The following is a 22,315-nucleotide window of genomic DNA, read 5'->3' on the forward strand; positions in this document are numbered from 1 at the left end:
AACTTTGTTCTGCTCTGCTGTAGAGGGGGAAATGGAGACCTTTTGAATTTCAGCTGGGGAAACGTTTGCTCCAGTGAGGCATGTGCCAAGAGCAAGCTGGTGGGAAAAGACAGGAGGGAGGAAAGGGGCTGAGTTCAACGTCCTGTCGCGGAGCGCTTTCTTCCGCACAGGGATTCTCTTGGTACGTAAGAGGAAGTGTGCTAGAAGCAGAGAAAGGTGAGAAACAGGCGTAATTCAGGATCCGGTTGTGTAAGAAAGAGCAAGACGTGTGTGTGAGAGGAGGGCACAGCGGGGAGCGGGGGGGAGGTGGAAGTGTGCAGGTGAATTAACGCCCTCCTCAAATCTCCCTGTTGGGAGAAACAAAGGAGGGGACAAAAGGAGTGACACCGTCAGGGCTTAATGTAGGGGGAGGAACAGCAAGAGAAGTCAGAGTATCTCCTGAGATAACAGGTTTTACAGGGACGTGGTAGAGCATGGAAGAGCCTTTGGCAAGGAAGGATGAAGGTATGGTCCCTCAGTTACTCCCAGAGAGTACTGTGTCATTCCTGGTGTAGCTTGGGCATACTGGGAAGTTGCAATGTGGGTACCTATGCCCAAGGGACACCACTGGTGTGGTTCACAGTGACTTTGGGCAATCTTTGCTGCAGGTGTGCCCTTTGCTTATTAAAATGGGCCTCAGCTTTTCTTTTCCTACTGCTCTGCTTCGTTCCCACTGTGCCTTTTGGCTTCAGCTGCTCCCTCATCCGTGCAGCACCTCAGAATGTTTGCCTTTGCCAAGTACCAGCAAAGAGGCAAACAGTGAATTTGCTCTATTCGTGCTTCCCAAGTGGAAAACAACACCTGCATTGATGTTGGTGCCATTCCCAATAAAACGTAATAGACTGGTAACAGCTGCAGCTTGGGATTTCTATGCCCTGTGAAGGGGAGGCAGTGTGTGAACTGTTGATTTTACCCAAAATGAATCAGTTGTGAAGCTGGTACAACCTCAGGCGTCGGAGAGCCCTGGTGTAAAAGGCAGATCAGCTCTAAGGAAAACCCTTGGCATATTTAAATGCACAAAGATAGAGATGCTAATCCCAAGAGAGTTCATTATGTTCTAATTTTGCTGGGTTTTGGTCATGTCCTGGAGAAAAGGAACATTGTGCTCTGTCTCACGAGTTTCCCACATTCCTCGGAATCCTACTGATGTATCCTGCGTGGTAGCTGAGGTTGTCTACCCCCTAAAACTGCAGCTAGCAGCAATGTGTAACAGAGGCAAAGTGTAATCGAGCCCAATAGGTGCTCTGTATTCACTCCGATACGGAAGTGCTGCACTCTATGCTTACTGCTCTTGCCTACTTGCTGTCGAATTGCTTTCCTGTCTTCAGGCTGCTCCTCAGCACCCTCAGAGGCATCCTGGGTGGCTCTTGCTGAAGATCTTTGCCACCTGGGCTCACGTGCCAAGGGACTTGGCGACCAGAACGTGTGGCTGCAGTGGGAAATGGGCTCCTGGAGCTTGCTGCCCCAGGGCATTGGTGGGAGCAAAGGGTGTTTAGAGCGTCCAGGGCTGCCTTGGCCATGGGTCACCAGGCTTGGGTCAGGGGTGCAGAATGAGCCTGCATTTTTTCCAAGGCTCGTCGTGTTCATCAGTGGAGCTGCCTGCCATTCAAAGTCTCCTTGTTATGCTTTCTGAGATGAGATTGGGTGCTGGGGCGTTGCTGCCTGTGTGCTAGAGAATGTCTGTTTGCTGTCTCCGTGCCTGTGGTATCCATCGTAGAGGCACGTTGGGTGTTCTCATCTCTGCACCAGCCTTTCCTTGTATTACGGATCTCCCTTGCTGCTTTGCAGCCCCCTTTAAATTCTCTTAGCCATCTGCTTCTTCCTGGGGTTGTTCTTTTGTCTTCCTGCGCTCGTCCTTTTGCTCTTGAGGTAAGCTTTTATTCTCAGGAAGCCCAGAGTGTCTGTGGTCTGCTTCTCTTGCTGGTCCACCGCCATGACTAGCACCGCAGCTTGACCACCCCGCTCCACCCTGGTGTGTCAGAAGTGACTTCCTTCCCTCCCCGTATAACGCACGCTGGTTTGCCTTCAGATAATACATTCCCCCTCCAGAGGTATGACTGCATGGATGTGTGCAGGCAGAAGCAAGCATGTTCTTTGGGCTTGTTGAATACGCAGGTGACTTGAGGTACTGCATCTCCTTCCTGCTGCCTTCAGAGCAGGGCGTGTTGTTCCTACTGTCTCTGTGCTGCAGCTGTGTAGCTCAGCAGAAGGGATTCAAGTCCACCCTCGTGTGTTACGTGCGTGTAGCTTCAGAGCTAAAAGTGTTTTGGAAAGGTGGTAAGGAAGGATGTCACATGGCCTGTCCTGGTCCCTTCTCATGTTTCCACAAGCGACAAAATCCTACTTGTGTCTTCCCTGCAGGTTCCTCGTCTGCTGAACGTCATCCTGGGGAACTCTCCTTACTTCGAGTTGATCAGCCCGAGTAATGAGGACTATAAGGTAGCACCGGGCATGTCTTCAACCTACCGCATCCTTTTCAGACCTGATGAGGACAAGGTGAGAGTGGAGGTCCCGAGAGATGGCGCCTTGAGGGGAAGGTGAACCTGCAGGGCTGGGTTCCAAAGCAGGCATGTGGTGTGGGTTTTGAAGAAGTGGCCTGCGTTCAGTGGAGTTGCACTGGATCTAGACCTGGGGGAGACTCCTTCCTGGGGGTGAAGGTTGTGCTCCCATAGGCTGGAGGCTCTTGCCTGTTTCAGGCTGTTTTCCCCTTCAGTGGTGGAATATTTAACGTAACGTCTGTTGGCTTCAGGGCTGAGAGTCTGCTGCCTGTGCATGGCCTTTTCCTCATCTTCTGTTTGCTGCTTAAATGTAGTTCAATACTCTGGCCTACCCTCGGGCAGCATGCCTGTAGAAACTAAAGAGGATCTGCCCCATGGTCCCTGGCTGCCCCTGCTTGTGAAATAATCTGTAATGAAAGGCCATGAAGGTAAAAAGTGCATGTCCATTGCCGAATGCTACTGTGAGAGTCACAGAAACCAGCAGCTCTTCTTCTGCCATGGGCATGGTGCTAAAGGCACTGTGCTGAGATTGTTTCTCTCCCTGCAGGATTATTTCGACGAGCTTATCATCATCACAGAGAGGGAGAAGTTCTTTGTGCCTATCCGAGCCATAGGTGCCCGAGCCAGCCTGGACTTCCCTGAGCAGCTGAACTTCTCCGAGTGTCCAGTCAGGTTCAGCACCCAGAAAACTCTGCTGGTGCGCAACGTGGGGAAGCGGGAGGCTTGCTACAGCATCACCACTCTGAGGTAAAGGAGCTCATCCCTTGCGCAAAACGCTGTTGCGTGGTCATGGGCTTGTAAACTGTGAGAAAAAGGAGGCAGAGCATCTGAGGTGCTGGAGATGGGCAGGACACGTGGGGTTTGCCATTGCTTGCAGTGTTTTGAGAAAGCTCTGCAAGCAAGTTTTACACTGCAGTGGTGTCTCCAACGCAGCATCTTGCAGGTCTGATGCTGTTGGGTTGGAAGAGGCAAGGTAGGAAGGCAGCTTGACTGCTGAAGAAGGTGCTGTGTGGCAGAGGACAGTTCGAGGGGCTCAGGTCACGGATCCCAAACACAGCATCAAGAAACAGGCAAGCAATGAGCTGGTGAGAGTCACCACCACAGTAAATACCCAGTGAAGTCTAGCATCTATTTGCAAGGCGCTTGCCAACTACTCTACTGGGTAATAGAGCGTGTGTTGAGAGCTCCTTGACAAGGGTTTTAAGAGTTCCCGAACTTCGGCAATGAACTATTTCAGTCCCAAGTTGCAATAAAGAAATGGGAAGCATTAGGAAAGTTTTAAGTGAACTACACAAAAAAGCAGAATTCTGAGTAACTGGATTGCACGTGTGCAGAGGTGAAGAGCTGAGAACTGAGAACTGGGTGCAGAGTGTGGGGGGCTGGGGTCGTGGTATACCGCGGGATCTTCTGAGGTCTGGTTCTCTTTCAGCAGGGAGAGTCACCCGCTCCATTTCTGATCCTGGATGTTCTGGTTTTCTTGTACCGACTGTGGTTTGCTTGCTCCTTGCTTGCACAAGTGAGCTGAAGCGAACTAGACTGCAAACTTAACGGAGGGCCCGGATCTCCCATACAGTCCTGATCTCTCTCTTTGTGTTGCAGCCCTTTCTCTGTGGATCCCTCCATTGGGACTCTTGGCGTTGGAGAAGCGATGGAAGTCACGGTGGAATTCCACCCACCAAAGACTGGTGTTTATACGAGTCCAATGATCGTTCACTATGACACAGGTAAACGCGTGGTGCACCCTCCGTGTGTCCTTCGAAACAGAGCGGTGTCTGCGCTGTCTGTCATCATCTGGTGGCTTCATTGTCCTGTTGAATCCCTTCTGCAAGGTTCCTTCACGCTGAGTCGAGCAAAGCTCCCCTGCTGGCTGCCAGATATTCCTGTGCTGGAATATTTCAGCCTGTAACAAGGCAGGCAGATCTTCCTGCGCACGGTGCACCGGGGGCGATGGCGAATATTCTGGGTGCTCCATTGCAGAAGAACTCACAGCAGGGAGCCTGACTGAAAAGGAGATGGCTTTTAACGTGCAAGAGAGCTCTCTGAAGAGCCTGCAACCTGTCCCCTAGAGCTCTCCTGACGGGTCATTGCTTTTCATCCCGATCTGTTGTGTTACAGTTCCTGGGAAGGCCTTTGAGGTAGAGACCCTCTTCTTGTGATGTGCTGCATGGGTACAGTTGGTGCTGTGCTGAGAGCTGGGCCATGCTGAGGACTTGTGACCAGGAGGAGCAGTAACTGTGGCAGCGGTAGCCATTAGGGTGCTCTGAGCTTTGCTGTAGCCTGGGAATGATTCTGTAGAAACCGCCTTGTTAGCAGCAGTTCTTTAGTGGTGAGGTTTATGAGCAAGCTGCTGCTAGGGCTGGCTGGAGTCAGTAATGTGAGGGTGCAATGATGTCTGAAGGTAGGTCGTGAACACCACCTTGGAGAAACACTTTGAAATGGCTGTGCTGCTGTGCGTGTTGCTCTGGTGCTGGAAGTAAGTCTCCAGCCTTCCAGAGGACACTTACCCTAGTGAAGGGACTCACTTCTCCGGTGGTGAAGTGGTAACAGCAGCACGTTTGACAAGGAAGAATGTGCGGGCAGTGGTGAGGCACCTGGCTGTGACCGTAGCAGGAGCCAAAGAAGGAGTTGGCAGATGGATCCGAGGGCCCAGTAGCAGCCTGTTGAGTGCAGAGCTCAGCACAGAAGCTGCTCTGTAGTTTCCATTGTTGTTTCTGCCCTTCTCCATTGCATTTCAAATGCTCCCGCTTGGGTTCTGAGATCAGAGCTATGCCCAATATTTCAGGACCAGGAGATGAGGATGACACGACACTGGGGGCATCTCCTGCCTGCAGGAGACCCTGGGCAAGGCATGGCTGAGGTGGCACTCCTCAGCATCACTGAGTGACTTGGATGTAGAATTCCCTGTGACCTGAGTGGGATGGCAGCCCAAAGGGCACCCGGGCACATCTGAAAAGATACATCTCCACGAACGACCCACAAAATAAGGTGCCTAAGGTGGTGCCAGGACATCCTCATGCTGTAGCATGTGCAGCTGTCAGGATATGCTAAGTGTCCTGATCCGGGGAACTGCTTATGCAGCTCAAAACTGCAGCTCTTTCTTCTGTTGCCTGCAGATTGTTCTGTTCCTTGTACTTCCGTCAGCAAGTGAGATGAGCCAAGACTTGCTTTTGCTTTGTTCCAGGTGAAGATGTTCACAAAAGCCTTTGTGGAACAGCTGTAAATGTCAACATCAGGCTTGACAAGAGCTCCTTGACAGTTGAGAAGACTTCTGTCACGCTGTCAAAGCTAAGATCCCTGGTCATCCACAATCAGAGTGCCATCACGGCCCACTTCCAGTGGAAGCGTTTTGTTGATCAGGAAGAGGAGGAGCGGCAGAAGCTGAGGTTTGTTTGAGAGATTCGTCTCAGAAAGATAGATGCCCCAGGGGAAAACTAACACACGGTCTCAGAGGGCTGTTGGGGCTTTTGAACGGATTAGGGCACGTAAACCCATGCACAGCGTGGAGCTTAACCCTTACCATTGCAGTCCCAGCCGTGCTACAGCTGAGGATGATGTTTTGGGGAGAGAAGGTTGAGTGCAATCACTGGATTGCCTGAGAGGGCAAACTCACGTTTGGGAGCGGCAAACTATTGAGTTCAGAGATCCGTGCACTACGGAGGGTCCATGAGGCTGAGGAAGGTGTCAGCACTCGGTACCTGGGACTGCACTGAGCAGTAGCCCTGAAGAGCTGCAGGTGGCACAGCTATTGTGATACTCTAGCAGTTTCTTCTTTGATAAGCTGGCAGGCTCCTTTTCCAGTCACAGGCAGGGTAGAGTGCTTGGTTGGCCCAGAAGGTGGAGGCCGTCCTGCCGTAGGCTGGGGAATTGCCTTTCAGTGTCCTGGTTTCTGGCCCAACGAGGTGTTTCTCCCCTTCCTCATAGGCTGGGCAGATGTGGAGGGCTCTGCGGGGAAGGGAGGGCAGCCAGGACTTGGAAGTGCTTTTGGGCTTCAGCAACCTGTGTCGTCGTGGGGGTGAGAGATGGGGCAGGTTCTTCCAAGGGTGTCTCTGGCAAAGCTTTGAAATTGCCATTTCAGGCAGCAGAGAAACACTCACAGCCTGGGGGGATGAACTGGAAATGACACTTTAAAGCTTATGTGACTTGGGCAATCCTTGTGCGACTTCTCAGGCTCAGATGGGTGCAGATATACAGGAGTTAGTCTGAACCCAGAGCTGATCAGGAAACTGCCTTGAACTGCAGCACTTTTCAAGGGCTTTGAGCACATCAAGTTCAGCGTAATTAGGTCAGAAATGCCTCAAAGGCCAGAACTAGTTTTCCACGGTTGTCTGTTTTTAATGACACAGTGTGTGAGTTCTGTGCAAACGCACTGAGTTAAAAGAAAATCTCGTGAGCTTGCCTTGATTCTTCCCTGGACCATTTCTTTAGCATCTCTCCCCACCTGCCTGTCTCGGACTGGACCCTGGGTGATCCTCTGTCCCCTCAGAAGCCACCAGCTTTCCCCAGAGTTCACTTCAACCTGATTTTTTACGTATGAGACTTGCTGTCGTGCCAGTCTCTGTCCTTGACTCTGAGCACGACGCTTGGTTCCTCCTTACTCGTAGTTTTGGGGATGGTCCAAGGCCACCGTCCTGCTGTCAGAGAAGCTTTTGAGATCTCAGAGGAGAGAGGGCCTTTTCCTGAGAGGAGGCAGTGCAGGAGCCTGTGTTGGGATGTGACCCCAAAAGACATGGCCCATTAGAAGGTGTCCCTCCTGCAGCGCTTTTGGGGATGTGATTCTGGCCTGCTGACGGAGCTTGAGTTGAGGGCTGCTCACGCCAGTGTGTGGAAGCCCTCCTCATGCACAGCATGTGCGCGAGGCTCAGTGTGTGTGCAGCAAGTAACGTCCTTGCCTGTTTCCCTTCTCTTTGCGTTTGGATTTAGCTGGGTGATGATCGTTCACACGGCGTTGCCTCGATTTGCTGCACGTGGAGCTTTCCCCTGGTCCCCCAGTGCTGTCACCCGCTGGTTCTTCATGGCCAGGGGACCGGAGCGTGAAGGGGGGACAGCAGTGTGCCAGCAAGGAGCAACCGCTCTGCAGCAGGGCTCCCCTTTCATCTCCCGCTTGTGATCTTTAAACACTAGAATGATTTCTGCTGCAGTCGCCAATAAAGGGAGAGGTTAAGTGCATCACAGCTCTGCAGTGGAGGCCAAAACGAGGGAAAAGATGAGGTGGTTCAAGATTCCACGTAGGGTTTGCATTCAGAGATGCTGGTCCTGACTTCTTTACTAGGTGATGCTGGGCAGAGTCCCTTCGTCTCTTGGCACCTCTGTTTTCATGCTCAGAAAGCCATTTGTGTCACTGAAGTGATGGGATGCCCAAATCCGTTGCTTTGCTTTGGAAGTGCACCGGGATCCTCTGGTGGAAGGCAGTGCAGATACTGTCTCCTCACCCCTGTGGGTGCAAAAGGGAAGGGGAAAAGTGTGATGCTGGTAACGAGCAGCTGAAAGCCAGTTGCTTCTCCCCTCCCAATGCAGGAGGCTTTTTCTTGAGGGCTGCCAGCTTTAAGAAACCTCTTGTTAGCTCGTCAGTGAGGAGTAAAACTCCTTGCTGTGCTGGGAAGAACGGCAATAATGGGATCCATGTGGGAGCCTGTGTCTCAGGGTCAGCCCTGTGCTGAGCTGCTGCTCTTCCTCGCCGAGTGCTTTGCTGCTCGTGCACTGACACGACAGGCTTTGCAAATCTGCTGCTTATTCAATTATCTGCTTGGTTCGTCTCTCCCATGGCACAGGCTGCAGAGGCAGGAAGAGGACAAGCTGGTTGATGTTCCTGCGGAGCACGGGCTGGTCCCCCCTCTCAGAGAACACCCTTCCCTTCCCATCTGCAGCTCCCAGAACCAGGGGACAGAGGTGCAGGGAGGCTCCATGCCTTTCTGCAGTGATATTTTCACCATTGTGCCCATGGTAAGTGATGGCTGAGAACCTCCCTTCCTGCTGCTCCTCCTCCTTCTCATCTCTGAAGGAGGTCCCTTGGCAGATCCCACATCAGCTGCTTGATGTGCCAAGAGAGGAGACATCCGGTTTCTGGTGAGGCTAGGGGCACTTGTTGCAAAAAGCATTTCTGAACAGCGGCAAGAGCCGACCCCAGGCTGGGCTCTGCTGCAAGGGCTGTGAATTAAGGGCACTTCATGAGTGTCCACACAGTGTTCAGAGGTATCAGTTATTCTCCGTAAGGACACATTCCCACGTAGCGCGCGGGGGTGAAGAAAGGACACTGGTGCACTGTTAGTTCACATACTGACCTGCAGAATGCAATGGTCCTGGGTGGAAAGGAGGCCAAATTGAGCCCAAGCACAGCAATCCCTTCCTAAAACCTGGATTTATACCACGTCTGAGTCTCCCTTCCAGTGTCGTCTGTGAGCCTGGACACGAGGCTGGCAGGTTTAAACGGGATTTTTGAGTTCTACTGCAGATAGGTAGAGAAAACTGCTCACTTTCCTGGTGATGCCAGCAAAAACCCCATGGCCTTCAATCAGCCAGAGCCTGCCTTCTGAGTATTTGCATGGTCTTGAGATGAAGAATGGCTGCTGTCTGAGCAGCGCAGCATCCCTTCTCATCTTGGAGTAAACCCTGGAATAATCCCAACCTCTTCTTTCTTTTACAGTGGGTGAAAGTAGTTTATTTTTTCTATTTTGTTTTCCGAGGAAGGGGCTGCTGTTCTCTTCTTGGTTGCTCCTGCAGCCCGTGTAAAGCTGAGAGGTGCCTATCCTTAAACCAGTTACAGGAAGTGAGAGCCTATAGAAACCAGGGATGCCTCCTGAAATGTGTGGCAGGGCTTCCTGGGACTGAGCACCAGTGCCAGGATCCTCTGCGAGAGCAGCAGAGAGTTGCAGAAACTGGTAGCGTGGCCCAGACTTAAATCCGCGAGCAAGAGCTCAGTCTCTTCTGAGGGGAACAAAATGCCCCTTCCGGGTGCCAGTAAAGGCGAGGGACTTTGGAAGCTGCTGCTTCCAAGCTCTCCTGTAAATCCTGTTGACAAGCGTTGCTTGCTCCTTGCTCTTTGCTGATGCTCTAAATAAAGGCTTCCAGGGCTGCAGTGGAAACAAGAATGTGATGTTTGAAGATAAATGGTTTGCTGTCACTTCTGTTTCAGGAGGGAGATGTCTTGCCCAATTCTTCCCTTGAAATCAATGTAATCTTTAAGCCCGAAGAAGCCAGAGTCTACCAAGAGACAGTCTACTGTGACATCTCAGGTACAGCTCTTTCCTCCTGCTCCTGTTCCCACAGAGGAGGTAGAAACACTCTTCCAGCCCACTCGGACCTCATGTAGTTCTGGAGGGCTCAACAGGGCAGTGCTGGCACACGCCGCTGTCCCCGTGGTTCCCGGTGGTCTCCTGTCGGAGGCCAGGGCTCAGGATGCCTGGCTCTGCCTTCCTGATCCCAGAAGTGACCAAGCAGTGAAGGAATAAGCTTTCCCGCCATGGCTTTGTCAGCATTTGCAACACAGCTTTAGTGAAGGAGCACCAGGCCCCTGTAGACCAGTTACCTCCAAGATGAGTCTTTGTGGCGTGGCTCTCTCCTCCTTCTCGTGCTGCTCACTTTGTGTGCAGAGTAGGCTGGGATGGCAGTGAGAGCTCATCCAAAATTTGAGCCAGGATTCAGGCACCTTAGGCTGCTTCAGTGGCTGAGAGCAGCCTTCAGACTGAAGATCTTGTGCTCTGTCATCTCTAGCAAATGTAAGGGAAAGGACCCACCTTGGAGTTTAGCTGTAAGCCTTGAGGTCTCGGTTGCCTTTGCACCAAGGGATGTGCACGTTAGCAGTACATTTATGGCTTATGTGATCTGCTCAGTGAGAAGGCTGGTTTCCCATGACTGGAGAGAGAGCCTTCATCGGGGACTGGAGAGATAAGACAAGGGCTGATGGGTTCGAGCTTAAACAGGGGAGATTTAGTTTAGATATACAGAAGAAATTCTTTCCTGTGAGAGTGGTGAGGCACTGGAAGAGGCTGCCCAAGGAAGTTGCTCCACCCGTGGCAATGTTCAAGTTCAGGCTGGACGGGACTTGAAGCAAGCTGCTCTAGTGGAAGGTGTCCCTGTCCATGGCAAGGGGTTGGAACTGGATGATCTTAAGGTCCTTTCCAACACAAACCATTCTGTGGTTCTCTGAGACACCGGCCCAGGGGGTTGGTTAGAAATGAGAAAGCAGCCCCAAGGCGTATGTCCTGAGGGACGAGATGGGTCCCGTATCTTGTCCTGGAGCATCTAGAGCTGGTTCCATCCAGCCCAGGGACCGGCAGCAGCACTGAGACAACCTGGAAAGTGCCGGGTAGCAGAGGGAATTGCACTCACAGAGATTTCCCTCCACAGGCTGTGAGACCAGGCTGCCCCTGTGCATCAGCGGGGAAGGCGTCGGGCCCCAGGTCCAACTCAGCTGTGACCAGCTGAGCATCGGGGAGGTGACTGTTGGCTCAAGCCACAGCTACAGGGTGAGCAGGACGGGGCGCAGGGCATGGGGTGGATCCGGATGGCTCCCGGGCAGCAGCGAGCCTCGTGGAGCTGTGGGATGGGTCTGAATCAACTTGGTGGTGCTGAGCAGGCGCTTGGCACTGCAGGTCAAGTGGAGTGCTCTGTGTCAGGGGAATAAGCCCAGAGTGGCTCTGTTTGTGTGAAGTTATCCCTGCTTTGCATGGAAAAAATCCACGAGGCAGAACTCGTCCTGTTGTATTTGGCAGCAGCGCTCAGCATCTTCTGCCTTTTACAGATGTTAATTGCTAAACTAGAAAAGAAGTGAGCCTTCTGTAAGCAAAGAGGATTCCTCATGTATTTCCATGTTGCCTTCTCGCTGCTGCTGCAGGTGTTCCTGCTCAACAGAGGAGTTACTGAGACTCCCTTCAGCGTGGTCCCTCCGGAGAGAGCTCTGGGCTCCTACTTCACCTTTGGCCCCCGGGAGGGCATGCTTTTGCCTTTTGATCATCAGGCCATCTGGATCTCCTTCAATGCCAGTGTCGTGGGGCAGTTCACAGAGGAATTCCAGTTCAATGTGAAGGGATCCCCTGAGCCTCTGACGCTGACTGTGAGGTGAGGAGGGTTCTAAGAGCTTGGCGGCCACATCTGTAGCTCTCTCTGGGTAGTCATCTCCCACCTACCTCATTTGCTGATGGAGCAGAGAAAGAAAAGGCTTGTCTGAGGTCTTGAGCTTGGCTCTCATCCTGGCATCTCCACACTAGGAGCCCACACTAACCTTGACTCCAGTTTGATGCTGACTCCTTGCGACCGCAGCAGCAAGTGAAGTGGAATTGTCAGCAAGAGGGAGCCATGGAATAGGTTGGGTTGAACACACCAGTTGCTGTGGTCCTTGATTTTGAGCTGAGAGGCAGAGCTGGCATTGGTTGGCATCAACCATGAAATAAATTAATGGGTGTTGTGCAGCTTCACGTGGTGATTCAGGTGGATGTTGGTGAGTCCTGGAGTTTGGAGCCTTCAAGTCTGCTGAATTTAAGGGCAGGTGAGGAGATGCGGTGTGTTCAGGTTCCGTTATGCCTGCAACTACTTGAAAGGAGGATGGAGCCAGGAGGTGGCTGGTCTCTTCTCCCAAGTAACAAGGGAAAGGACAAGAGGAAACGGCCTCAGTGTGTGCAGGGCAGATTTAGACTTGATGTTAGGAACAGTTTCTCCCCGAAAGGGTGGTCAGGCATTAGAAGAGACTGCCCCGGGCAGTGGTGGAGTCACCATCCCTGGAAGTGTTCCCAAACCGTGTAGACGAGGCCCTTAGTGACACGGATTAGTGGTGGGCTTGGCAGCGCTGGGGTGACAGTTGGGCTTGATGATCTTAAAGGTCTTTTCCAGCGTAGATGATTTGACGATTCTGTGTTGGGTGGTTTAAGACGTGTTGCTCTTGGATGGGTCAGCTGGTGCCCTGGTGGTTGGCTGATGTTTTCCTCCAAGATTCAACTGTCCGCTCTGTTGAGCTGTTGCGGCTCTTGTCAAGGGATGTCTGGGGCTCCCCTGGCTTCGTGTCTCAAAGTCCTGCCCCCATAACGATTGCATGGATCAAGATCTTCTGAGCAAGGTGTTCCTGTACTCCATGGGAAGAGCGGTTCCAGCTAAGAAATGCCAAAGCAGGAAAGCTGTGGCTGGGAAGGGTAGTTACATTGAGTGTGCTTTACTGGGGACACCCCTGTGTCCAACACATTACAGATGGGGAAACTGAGGCACGCAGCCATCACTTGTTTGGTGTCCTTCCTCAGGCCATCTACAACTTGGGGGCATACCCTGCATGACACTGTGCCCCAAGCCCCACAAGCAGCTATGGGCTGCTGACCGCTTTGCTTTGGCTGCCTCCCGTCCACCTGGATGCTGTGCTGAGCATGAGGGTGAGGGCTTGATGTGAAACCCCCTGAGGTTCTCAGGCTGGCTTTTACCCACCGGAACGGTAAGGAAAGCTGAAGGCTTTGCAGTTCTCTTTAACCGAGGCCATGTCTCCTCTGCCTTTGTCCTCACAGTGGCTGTGTCACTGGGCCGGCGTTTCATTTCAATGTATCGTCCCTCCGCTTCGGTGAAGTCTCCTTTGGTGAGTGTGCCCTGGGCTTGGGCTGCAGGGTGGGAGGTCTGAGCCTTACCCAGATGGAGCACTTGTCCAGGACAGCATTGTCACTTGTGTTCCTCCATAGCCGCCTTCAGCATGTCAAAACCAGGACTGCCAGCTGCTAGGCAGTATTTTGCCATCATGAGATCAAACAGAACCAGACAGAATGGCACAGAGCCAATTGAATGGTTCAAATAGAACGGAGGGAGTAGAAAGTCAGTGTTCTCTGGTGTCCCTCACAGTCAGTCCAGCCCCAATCTGCCAGTCCTCAGCAACAGAATGACTGTGAAAGTCTTTCTTGTCCGCGGCCAACTGGAGAAGGGAGTTGAAGGCAAGTTGTAGGTGCCCTGGGTGAATTTTGCTGTTGTGAGGCAAGGGCACCATTTACCCACCTGACCATTAGCGTGAGAAATCAACTAGTGCTGTGAGGCCAACTCGTTGTCAGCTCCCAGGTAACATGGCCAAGCAGTAGCTCCGCATTGGGCGCCCATGTCTTCAGACATGGGCTCCTCCTTCCCCACCAAAAGCCCAGCTCTGCTGACAGAGCTGGCGGCTGTGCACCCAGAGCTTCTCCACTGAGATGCAGATTCTGGTTCTCCACCTCAGTCTCGCAAAGGACTTCTCACTGAGATGGTCTCAAGTTTAAATGTGAACTCAACCCCCCAGATCAGCTGCGATTGTGTCAGTGGCTTCCATTATGGAAAGCAAGTACCAAAGCTGAAGCCATGTCAGCCTTTGTGGGGTAATGAAAGGCGGTGTGCAGCATGGCCGTTTGTCCCCACTCCTTCGGGAGGGTGAGACACAGGTCCTGCTTGTTCTTGAGCAAGCATCAGGTTTGCCTCCAGTGAAGTGGGCCGTGAGCTGCCACAGGCTCAGTCTCGATTGTCCCAAACCAGGAGATGCACCGAGGTTCCTGTCTGGAGAAACTGCTTCAGAGTGCTCTGCATCATGCTGTGGCTGCCAATTTCATCTTTCCTTTCCTTTCCTGGATCATCTCTTTGATGACAACATACTGCTTTTATCTCTCGAAAACTGTGGGAGTGTTTGTGGAGTTCACAGGGACTTTTCTGGACTGACTTTTGAGAGTAAATGTTCTGGATGCACCGTCATGGTTGAGAAGGAATTGGTGCTGGTCTGGGGGAGGTGAGAGCTCCTCACAGTTAGAGACACTTGTGTCAGAGTGGCATTTCTGTGTGACAAGCGTAAAAGGGACCGTCATTGACGACGACTTCCCCACAGAGCTTCTCAATCAGCTGTAATTGCCATTGAAAGGAGGCAAACTCCAAGCGCAGTTTTATCACCGCAGGATGTGCACCCCAGGAGTCACGGGATAATAAACTCCTGTTGTGTCCTTTTCCCAGGCTTTCCTCGCACCCTGTGCTGCCGCCTCACTAACACTTCCTCGGTGCCCTTCAACTTCAACCTTCGCATTCCTGGGGACGGCTCGGGAGCACCCAGCGTGACCAGTTTTGCTCAGGTGTCAGACAGCACTGGTCCGTCGTGGAGAAAGCGAGCCCCAGGTGCCAAGAAGCCAGCTGAATTTACTATCAGGCCCTGCACAGGGACCATCTGCGCCAAGGGACACTTGGATATCCAGGTACGCGAAGAGTGCAGCCCTGTGTGCTTCAGAGGTGGAGCTGGAGCTTCGGTGGCATTGAGGGGGCTTTAGCACTGCTGGCTCTGAGCATCCTGCGAGTAAGAGTTGGGCACTAGTGTTGGGCTCTACATCTGCCCTGGCAACGCAAAGCGCATTCAGTAATTCAGGTATTGTCCAAAGAGTTCTGTTACTGCCAGAGACTGTGCTCTACACATGAACCAGCAGAAGAATTAAAGGCAAACATCACAGAATCCTAGCCTGTTTTGGGTTGGAAGGGACCTTGCAGCTCATCCAGTTCCAGCCCCCTGCCATGGGCAGGGACACCTTCCACCAGACGAGGCTGCTCCAAGCCACATCCAAACTGGCCTTGAACACCGCCAGGGATGGGGCAGCCGCAGCTTCTCTGGGCAACCGGTGCCAGGGCCTCAGCCCCCACACAAGGAAAAACTTCTTCCTGATACCTCATCTTCCTCATATCTACTAAATCCTCCCTTTCCTTGCTGTGGAAGGAGATGTGGAGGGCACTGCATATGGCCGATGGGTTTTGGGAGTGATGAAGTATTTGATGCTCTTGTCTTCCAGGTCACCCTGTGCTCCAACACCGTGAAGAGATACAAGCTGGCCCTGGTGGTTGATGTGGATGGTGTTGGCAGAGAGGTGTTATCACTGCCCGTCAGAGCCAGGTACCAACGCTTCCCTTGCAGCCCCTCTTCTTTCCCTATGCATCTGCCAGAAGCAGGTGGTGCTGCCTTGCGTAGAGCTGGCTGGCTCCAGCTCCAAACGAGGAGCATTGCTCAATGAGCTAGTTCTGCCCAGCTAGACAGGAGAACAGCAGCGCATGGAAAGCAGTCCATGATGAGCAGCACTTGTGCTCAGGCACAGGCACGGCCCAGGGCCTTCTCCTACAGGAAACTGTGATTATATTCCTTATCGGCCTGCTCTGGGGGCTTGAGGTGTAATGTTTCCAAAGGGCCGCCTCTCCTCCTTCCTGCAAGTGTTGGACTTGTGCTGGGTTGTGGCCAGAATCCAGGACTGGTTTGGGCCACAGCAAGCAGCTGCTGCAAGCTGTTGTCTGCCTCAGTTAAGGAGGGGCCGTGCAGACGGGCAAGGGGCTTAGGGCAGGACTGGTGAGGGAAAGGTAAAGGCGAGATCTTGTGACAGACAAAGTAGTCCTTGGTGTGGAAGGTGAGCTCAGGTTTTTGTGCTTCCGTCTGGCTCTGCTGAGCATTGATGTTCTCGGAGTTAAGCTCAAAGTTGTTCTTGCTTCAGCCACATTCAGGCCTGTTGTGCTGCGGTGGGCGTCAGTTCAACGGCAAGAGGGATGCATTTCACCGGTGCTGTTCCCTCTCCCGGGCAGAGTTGTGCAGTCAGTGCCTGGGCTGCAGTTGTGTAGAACAAGTGCAAATGGGAGCAGCTGGCGTGCGGACCCGTGGGGAAAGGAGCAAGGCAGCCACAGGGCCTGGGAGAGGGTTATCGCTCACGGCGCAGGGCAGGTGGTGGCCTGCACCCTGCGTTGCTGGGGTAAAGGGCTGGATTTGAGGCAGGGACACAGCGGTGTTTTCCCTGAGACACTGGAGTCTGGTGTTCCTGGAGCCTTGGCGAGCGCTGCTCCTCGGTGGGAAAGCTCCCTCAGAGCTCACACCTCGCTGGGGCCATTGAGAGGGTCCTTGCGAGCCTCCTGGGGCAAAGGAGGGGCAAAGCTGACCTGGGACAGGGCACCGTGCTCTGCCTGGGCACTGAGCAGCTTTTGTGATGCTGAGACTCAGGGTCTGCCCCTCTTTTGCAAGAGGTTGTTGGGTAAAAAGAAGTTGAAGGCTGTTTCTCACTGTAGGCGTATCAAATGTCTATTTGACGGTGACAAATGGGTCGTGCTCCATTTGGTGCTCATTGAGAAGTAAACAAGTAAGCAACGCTGTGTCAGAATCTAATTCCCTTTTGCTCATCTCTCTGCCTAGATGTGTAATTCCCCCGCTGCGAGTGCTCCACCCGGCTCTGACCTTTGGACGATGCTCTCTCAAAGTCCCTTACCAGCAGATGCTGACCCTTGTGAACGACAGCAACCTTCCAGGCTGCTACTGGGCTCTTCCTCAGGTTTGGCATCGCATCCGCCTCCTGCCTCCAATGTCACCTAGGGGTTTGTTAGGGAAAAAACGGGTTTGGTTAAGATGTTGCTGGTTTGTATTCAACCCTAAAGGTTTGCTGGGAACAGGAAGCTACCTGAATATCAACTCCAGGAAGCAGCTTAAACTCTCCAGGAAGAAGATTATATTCAAGTCTTCGGGATGCTTTCAATGCGGGAGAACTTGTAGGGTTGTGAAAAGCTGCTGCAAGGAGGCTGCCAGCACGGGACGGGGGGTTGTGGAGGCAGCAGCTGTTGGCCCCCCTCAGGATGCTGAACCCATACATGTCTTGCATCTTGAGTTGTGCCTTTCTGCTTTCTCCTAGGCATTTTTAGACACGTGTGTGAGTTGGCGTTGTGGTAGATGTTAAAGAGTTGAAAGTTTCCTCAAAGGTCAGTCTGAAGCCGTGTTTGGTTCTGTCCCTTATAGGAGAACAAGGATGCTGCTGCTGTGTGGTACTCCAGCCCTGAGCCCCGTGGGATTATCCAGCCTCAGAGCTCGGTGGAGATCCCGTTCACACTGGAAGTCCAGGTGATGGGAAAGCAGGACACCGTTGCTCGTGTTGCGGTGTTTGGGAGTAAAGAATCCCCACTGGTGAGTGCTGGGGCAGACGTGTGCCTTTGTGCCTCTCATCTTGGTGGGATGTAGAGCGTACAGGGGTTCTTCCAGGGAAAATGATCTATGGCTGTTGTCTACAAGGAAAGAAGGCATTCGTGGCATAAGCAACACTAATGCCTGGAGAAGACATGGGACTGAGTGACCCTGTGCCCGGTCAATCCATCCTCAAGGCGCTGCGCTCGTGCTCGGCTGCTGCTCGCAGCCCGCAAATGCTGGTCAAAACCTGGCTGGGTGTTGCCTGCACAAATGGGAGTTTCTGGGTGTCATTTCCTCTAGGTCTGCCTTATGGCTTGAGTGCAGCTTCGGGAGCTGGTAGCCACATCCAAGCTGGCCTTGAACAGTGCCACGGATGGGGCAGCCATAGCTCCTCTGGGCAGCCTGTGCCAGCCATAGCTCCTCTTGGCAACCTGTGCCAGAGCCTCACCACCCCTCACAGGGAAGAGCTTCTTCCCAGGATCCCATATTGATCACCACCACCCCCCCCCCGTCAATTTAGAGCCGTCCTTCCCTGTTCTGTCCCCGCAGGCCCTTATCCAAAGCCCCTCTCAAGGTTTCTTGTTGGCCCCTTTAGGCACTGGAAGGTGCTTTAAGGTCTCCCCAGAGCCCTCCCTTCTTCAGGCACTACAAGCCTGGTTAAGGCTTGGGGTGTTTGGAGCTGGGGAAATCCCGCCAGACTGGATAAATTCTCATTGGTTTTAGTGATGTGAGAAGGGGGTTTAGCAAAAGGATCCACATTCCTCCTCCGCTAGTTTGTGCCCCTTCTGCAGGAACAAACTTTTGGGTCTCAGGCTGTCAGCAGAAAAAAATACTGCTCGAATGATGCAATTAATAATGAATGTCTTGGTGCAATAAAGAAGTAATACCAGGAATGCACACAAGCACAAATGAGAGGCAACTAACTTGCATGATCTCTACTGAGAAGAGCTTTGCTTCCAGCCTCTACTGGTTTTCACAGGAGAAGCTTTGGGAAGGTTGAAGAAGTTCCTGTGCAGTGTGGCTGTGCAGCCGCAGCAGTCAGGGAGGGTGGTTTATGGCATGATGGAGCAGTACAAGGAGCAGGCGTAGGCGCAGGGTAGCGGAAGGAGAGCTGACAGCATGGAGGAGGTGTGAAAAGCATGCGTGGGAGATGGGGGTTCTGTATCCCCTCCTAATGGGATCTTGTGGCTTTCAGATCCGCAGGGACCACTCCAGGTGCCACCTTTGCTCCAGCCTTCCTGTTTCAGCCTCACAACCCTGACAGCTTCAAACAGTCAGAATTCCCTCAGCCTACGAGCCCCCTTAGAGCTGTCCAGTCATTCTAAACCTTCCCTGTTGTTTTTTTCTCTTTCCTGCCTGCCTCCTGGAGCAGGAAATCCATTTATTGAGCACTGGAGAAGGACCAGTTGTCCACGTGCACCCAAGTGAGATAAATTTTGGCAGCATCCAAGTTCTACAAGATGCTTCCCGGACCCTTCACCTCTCCAATCAGTCTGTCATCCCCGCATCCTTCTCGGCAAAGATGGTAAGTGTCGCTGGGGCTGTTTTCCAGAGCAAGTGAGTGGCCCATAGCAGCCTGTGACTGGAGCACTTATTTCTATGCAACATTTCCACGTCACTGAGATGTGTCTGAGAGAGAAAGCCAGATGTTCCATCCGAGTGCAGCAAGAGGAGCCTGGCTCCGGGGGCACTTGTAGCTGGGGCACCCGTCAGTAAAACAGAGTTTGCAGAGATGTTTGAGCAGAAAGGAGTTCATTTCTGCAAGTTCTCCCTTTATTTTGTGGAAGGCGTTTAGCTGTGAGAGTCTTTGTTTTTGGAACTGAGAGGTCTGTCCTCAAGGCGCTTAGGGTGAAGTGGGTTTCACACCTCCTCGGGGGTCAAACCAGCTGGGTTGTTGCCCAGAAGCAGACTTGTAAGGGTTGTGTACCTGCAGAGCCTGTGTGCTCTGTAACATTGTAGAGCATGTGGCTGCAGAAAGAGGCTGTTTAATTCCTGGAGGCGGCAGGGTGGAACAGGCTGCGGAGCAGAAGGAGGTTGTGGGGTCTTCTGACAGGGGCTGATGCAGCCAGGAAGGGCTCGTGTGCTGGGTCTGGGGGGTGCTCCCCACCGGAGGGGCGTCTGTGAGGGGCTTGAGAGGAGGTTTGTTCTTCTGCAGGCTGGGTTGTTGAAGTTCTGGAGCCGCTTCACGCAGGCCTGTGGCTGGGGACTTGGTTGTGTCTGCGCATGAGGCATCCAGCAGGGTGTGAGAGCACAGGCTCAGCCCCCTGGGCAAGGAGGAGGGGGCTGAATTTCCCTCCTGCTGCTTTTCCAGGCGTTTGGGGGTTAAATAGAACCTCAAAGTGGGGGATTCGCAGGCAGCTTGCTTTGTCCGCACCATAAAAATCTGCTTTTGACCTCTGCAAAGAGCAAGCACCCCAGTGCCCTCAGCAGCTGCCTCCTTCAGTGCCCTTTCTTACTTGCTGGTAAGCAAAGCAATTGTTACCCTGCTCGTCAGGGGAAAGCAAACATGTCCTGTTGCTCTGTGCCTATTGGCAACTGAATTACAGAGGGTTAGAAGTCTTCAAGACAGCTGTGCTTCTAGAAGCAAGCTGAGAGCTTTTCCCAAAGGCAAAGCAGGAGCAGTTTGGTTCTTAAATGTTGCGCTTGGCAGCAGCTGGGCAAGCCGTAGCCGTGGCCTGGAGAGCCGCGATGCGCAGAGTGGTGTCCCTGGCCTCCCCAGCCTGGCAGGGAGGGCAGATGCGATCATGGAGGGGTGAGCTGTGGACAGGGAGCACAAATGGAGACAAGCTCTGCCCCTTGATCCCGTAAAACATCCCGTTGACGGTGCTCGGGGCAGAGGCTAAACCACAGTGGTCCCCGTGCTTGTGCTGAGGAGATGCTGATGCTGAGGAGGCAGGAGGAGGCCGGTTGTTGGCGGGAGCATGTAGCCAGCCTCAGGCTCTGATCTCCGCCTCCTGCAGGGCTCGGGGTGCTTTTGGGCTGTTTCCTGCCACTGGCTGTTTGTGTGGATAAGGAGCAGCTTTGAAATGAAGAACAGAGGGTCCCCCCCACCGGGAATGCTGAACCACCTGGGACAAGGCTCTGCAGCCAGCTGGTGCAGGACGAGGTTTATTTCCCCTTCATGAGCAGCCCTACGAGGACAGTGACTCAGCCTGACTGAGAATGGGAATGCTGTTGTTAGAGCTATGGGAATGGGAATGCTGTTGTTAGAGCTACGGCTCTCGCTAGAGCTACGGCTTGATCAAGTGCAGCTGCATTTGTAACGTGGAGTTCTGCTTCCTCTGTCACTTGTGCAAGGCCAGAGTGACCAGATCACTTCAGTGACTCATCTGTAAACAGATTCAAGAGAGCTGATTGTGGTGTCTCCTCAGTCATCCCTTGGGGCAGCTATCCGTCCCTTCCTCCCTCTCTCCTTCCCTCCCTCCATCCGTCAGCTGCACACTGGTGTCCATTGTAACCAGATTGTGGAAGCTTTCATTCACGATGGACGTCTGTGCTGGGATAAGATTCTGATTATCGTGGTGAACTTCTGAAGTGGTGGATCCCAGCCCTTACTGGTTACTCAGGAGCTCTGATGCCCAATAGTACAAGAATCTGCTATAGGGTCAGAAATAGCCACTGTCTTTGTGGATGCAGTGCATGCAGCTACGGCATCATTTTGCGGCGCACTCAAGGATAAGCAAGTAGCAGAGATGTTATCAGAGGTTGGGTATTTGTCTTGAAAGTGGGGGTGTTTTGTAGCGTGGCTCCAAGAGGTTTCTTGTCTCTGAGACACAGGCTGGATTGGGGGCAGGCAGAAGCTGACCTAGAAACCCAAGGGAATGTGTCTCGGCAGAGCCTTGTGGCCCTGGCAGGTCTCCTGTTCAGCAGTGCACGGTGCTGCCCCTTGGAGCCAGAGCAGATGCTGACTGAAAGAATGAGGAGAGGATGCAAATCGTCCTCCCCTGGCCTGGGCTGTTGGCGTGGGCTGTTGGCCTGGGCGGGCCCAGCAGGGCTGTGCTGGGTCACGCCAGGGAGTTGAAGGTCTGGCTCCGTCGAGACCCCCATCCTCATTCCTCAGGAATAGTTTCTGGGGTACAATTTTCTGGCGGGCTTGTTGCCAAGCTTTGATAAATGAGCTTTGTCAGGGAGCAGACTCTCAGATTCATGTTTGGAGCGGAGCTCTCAGGGCTCCTTTCCAAGCGAGCTGCCCTGTGTCAGCACGAGCCAGAGAAGCTGTACATGAATGTCAGTGGAATCTTCACACCCACTGGCTCGGTGTGAACGTGTTGCCTGGGCAGGCCTTGGCTGGTGGCAGCCAGGTCCGTGGTTTCCGTCCTAAATGAGTGTTGTTTGTCTTCCAGGCTGGTGCAGACTCGTGCTGGACCGTTGGACCCAGTCAGGGAGTGATCCCTGCCAAGGCCGAGGTGTCTCTGGCTGTCACTGCAAACTTGGATGACACGGAGCAATTCAAGGACGAGGTGGTGCTGTTCATTGAGAACAGTCGTGCCTACGTCATCCCCGTCCAGGCTGTTGGCGTTGGCACCACGATTGTCATTGACAAACCCTTTGGCCCGGAGCTCAACCTGGCGCCCTGCTTCAGGTAGGGAATCTCTCAGCTCCCACTTCCCCATGGGCTCAGCAAGGAGGAGTTCTGCTGCAGTCCCTCAAGCTTCTTCAGTGCTCACAGTCCTGGCTCTGCTTCCCTGAAGCCACAGGGCTTCCTTTGGAAACATTTTATGGCCATCTGCAAGTCAGTAGGTACTCTGAAAGCCACCGAGCTGGAGAGCAGTTGCTAAGTTGTTGCTGAATTGTCTTTAGTCATAATCCATTTGTCTCCTCACTTTATCAAACAAAGATTTGGAGGAAGAGAGCAGGTCCTGGAAGCCTCCAGCTGAGAAATGCTGCCTTACAAGTACAGACATGT

At 53.0% G+C, this 22,315-nt stretch overlaps 1 protein-coding gene across 1 annotated transcript in view; it reads left to right on the plus strand.

The window, feature by feature from the left end:
- The window catches only part of LOC136005898 (hydrocephalus-inducing protein-like), a gene marked incomplete at its 5' end in the record, with an annotated part of 54,586 nt that overhangs the window by 2,321 nt on the left and 29,950 nt on the right, over positions 1-22,315 (plus strand). The window contains 8 exons of the mRNA XM_065663788.1: positions 2,401-2,535; positions 3,085-3,284; positions 4,137-4,261; positions 5,719-5,909; positions 15,278-15,367; positions 17,245-17,409; positions 18,782-18,934; positions 21,753-21,991. Coding sequence (XP_065519860.1) covers positions 2,401-2,535; positions 3,085-3,284; positions 4,137-4,261; positions 5,719-5,909; positions 15,278-15,367; positions 17,245-17,409; positions 18,782-18,934; positions 21,753-21,991 — 1,298 coding nt within the window. The remainder of the gene's footprint in view (positions 1-2,400; positions 2,536-3,084; positions 3,285-4,136; positions 4,262-5,718; positions 5,910-15,277; positions 15,368-17,244; positions 17,410-18,781; positions 18,935-21,752; positions 21,992-22,315) is intronic.

Source organism: Lathamus discolor, chromosome Z (genome assembly GCF_037157495.1).
Source record: "Lathamus discolor isolate bLatDis1 chromosome Z, bLatDis1.hap1, whole genome shotgun sequence".
NCBI lineage: Eukaryota > Metazoa > Chordata > Aves > Psittaciformes > Psittacidae > Lathamus > Lathamus discolor.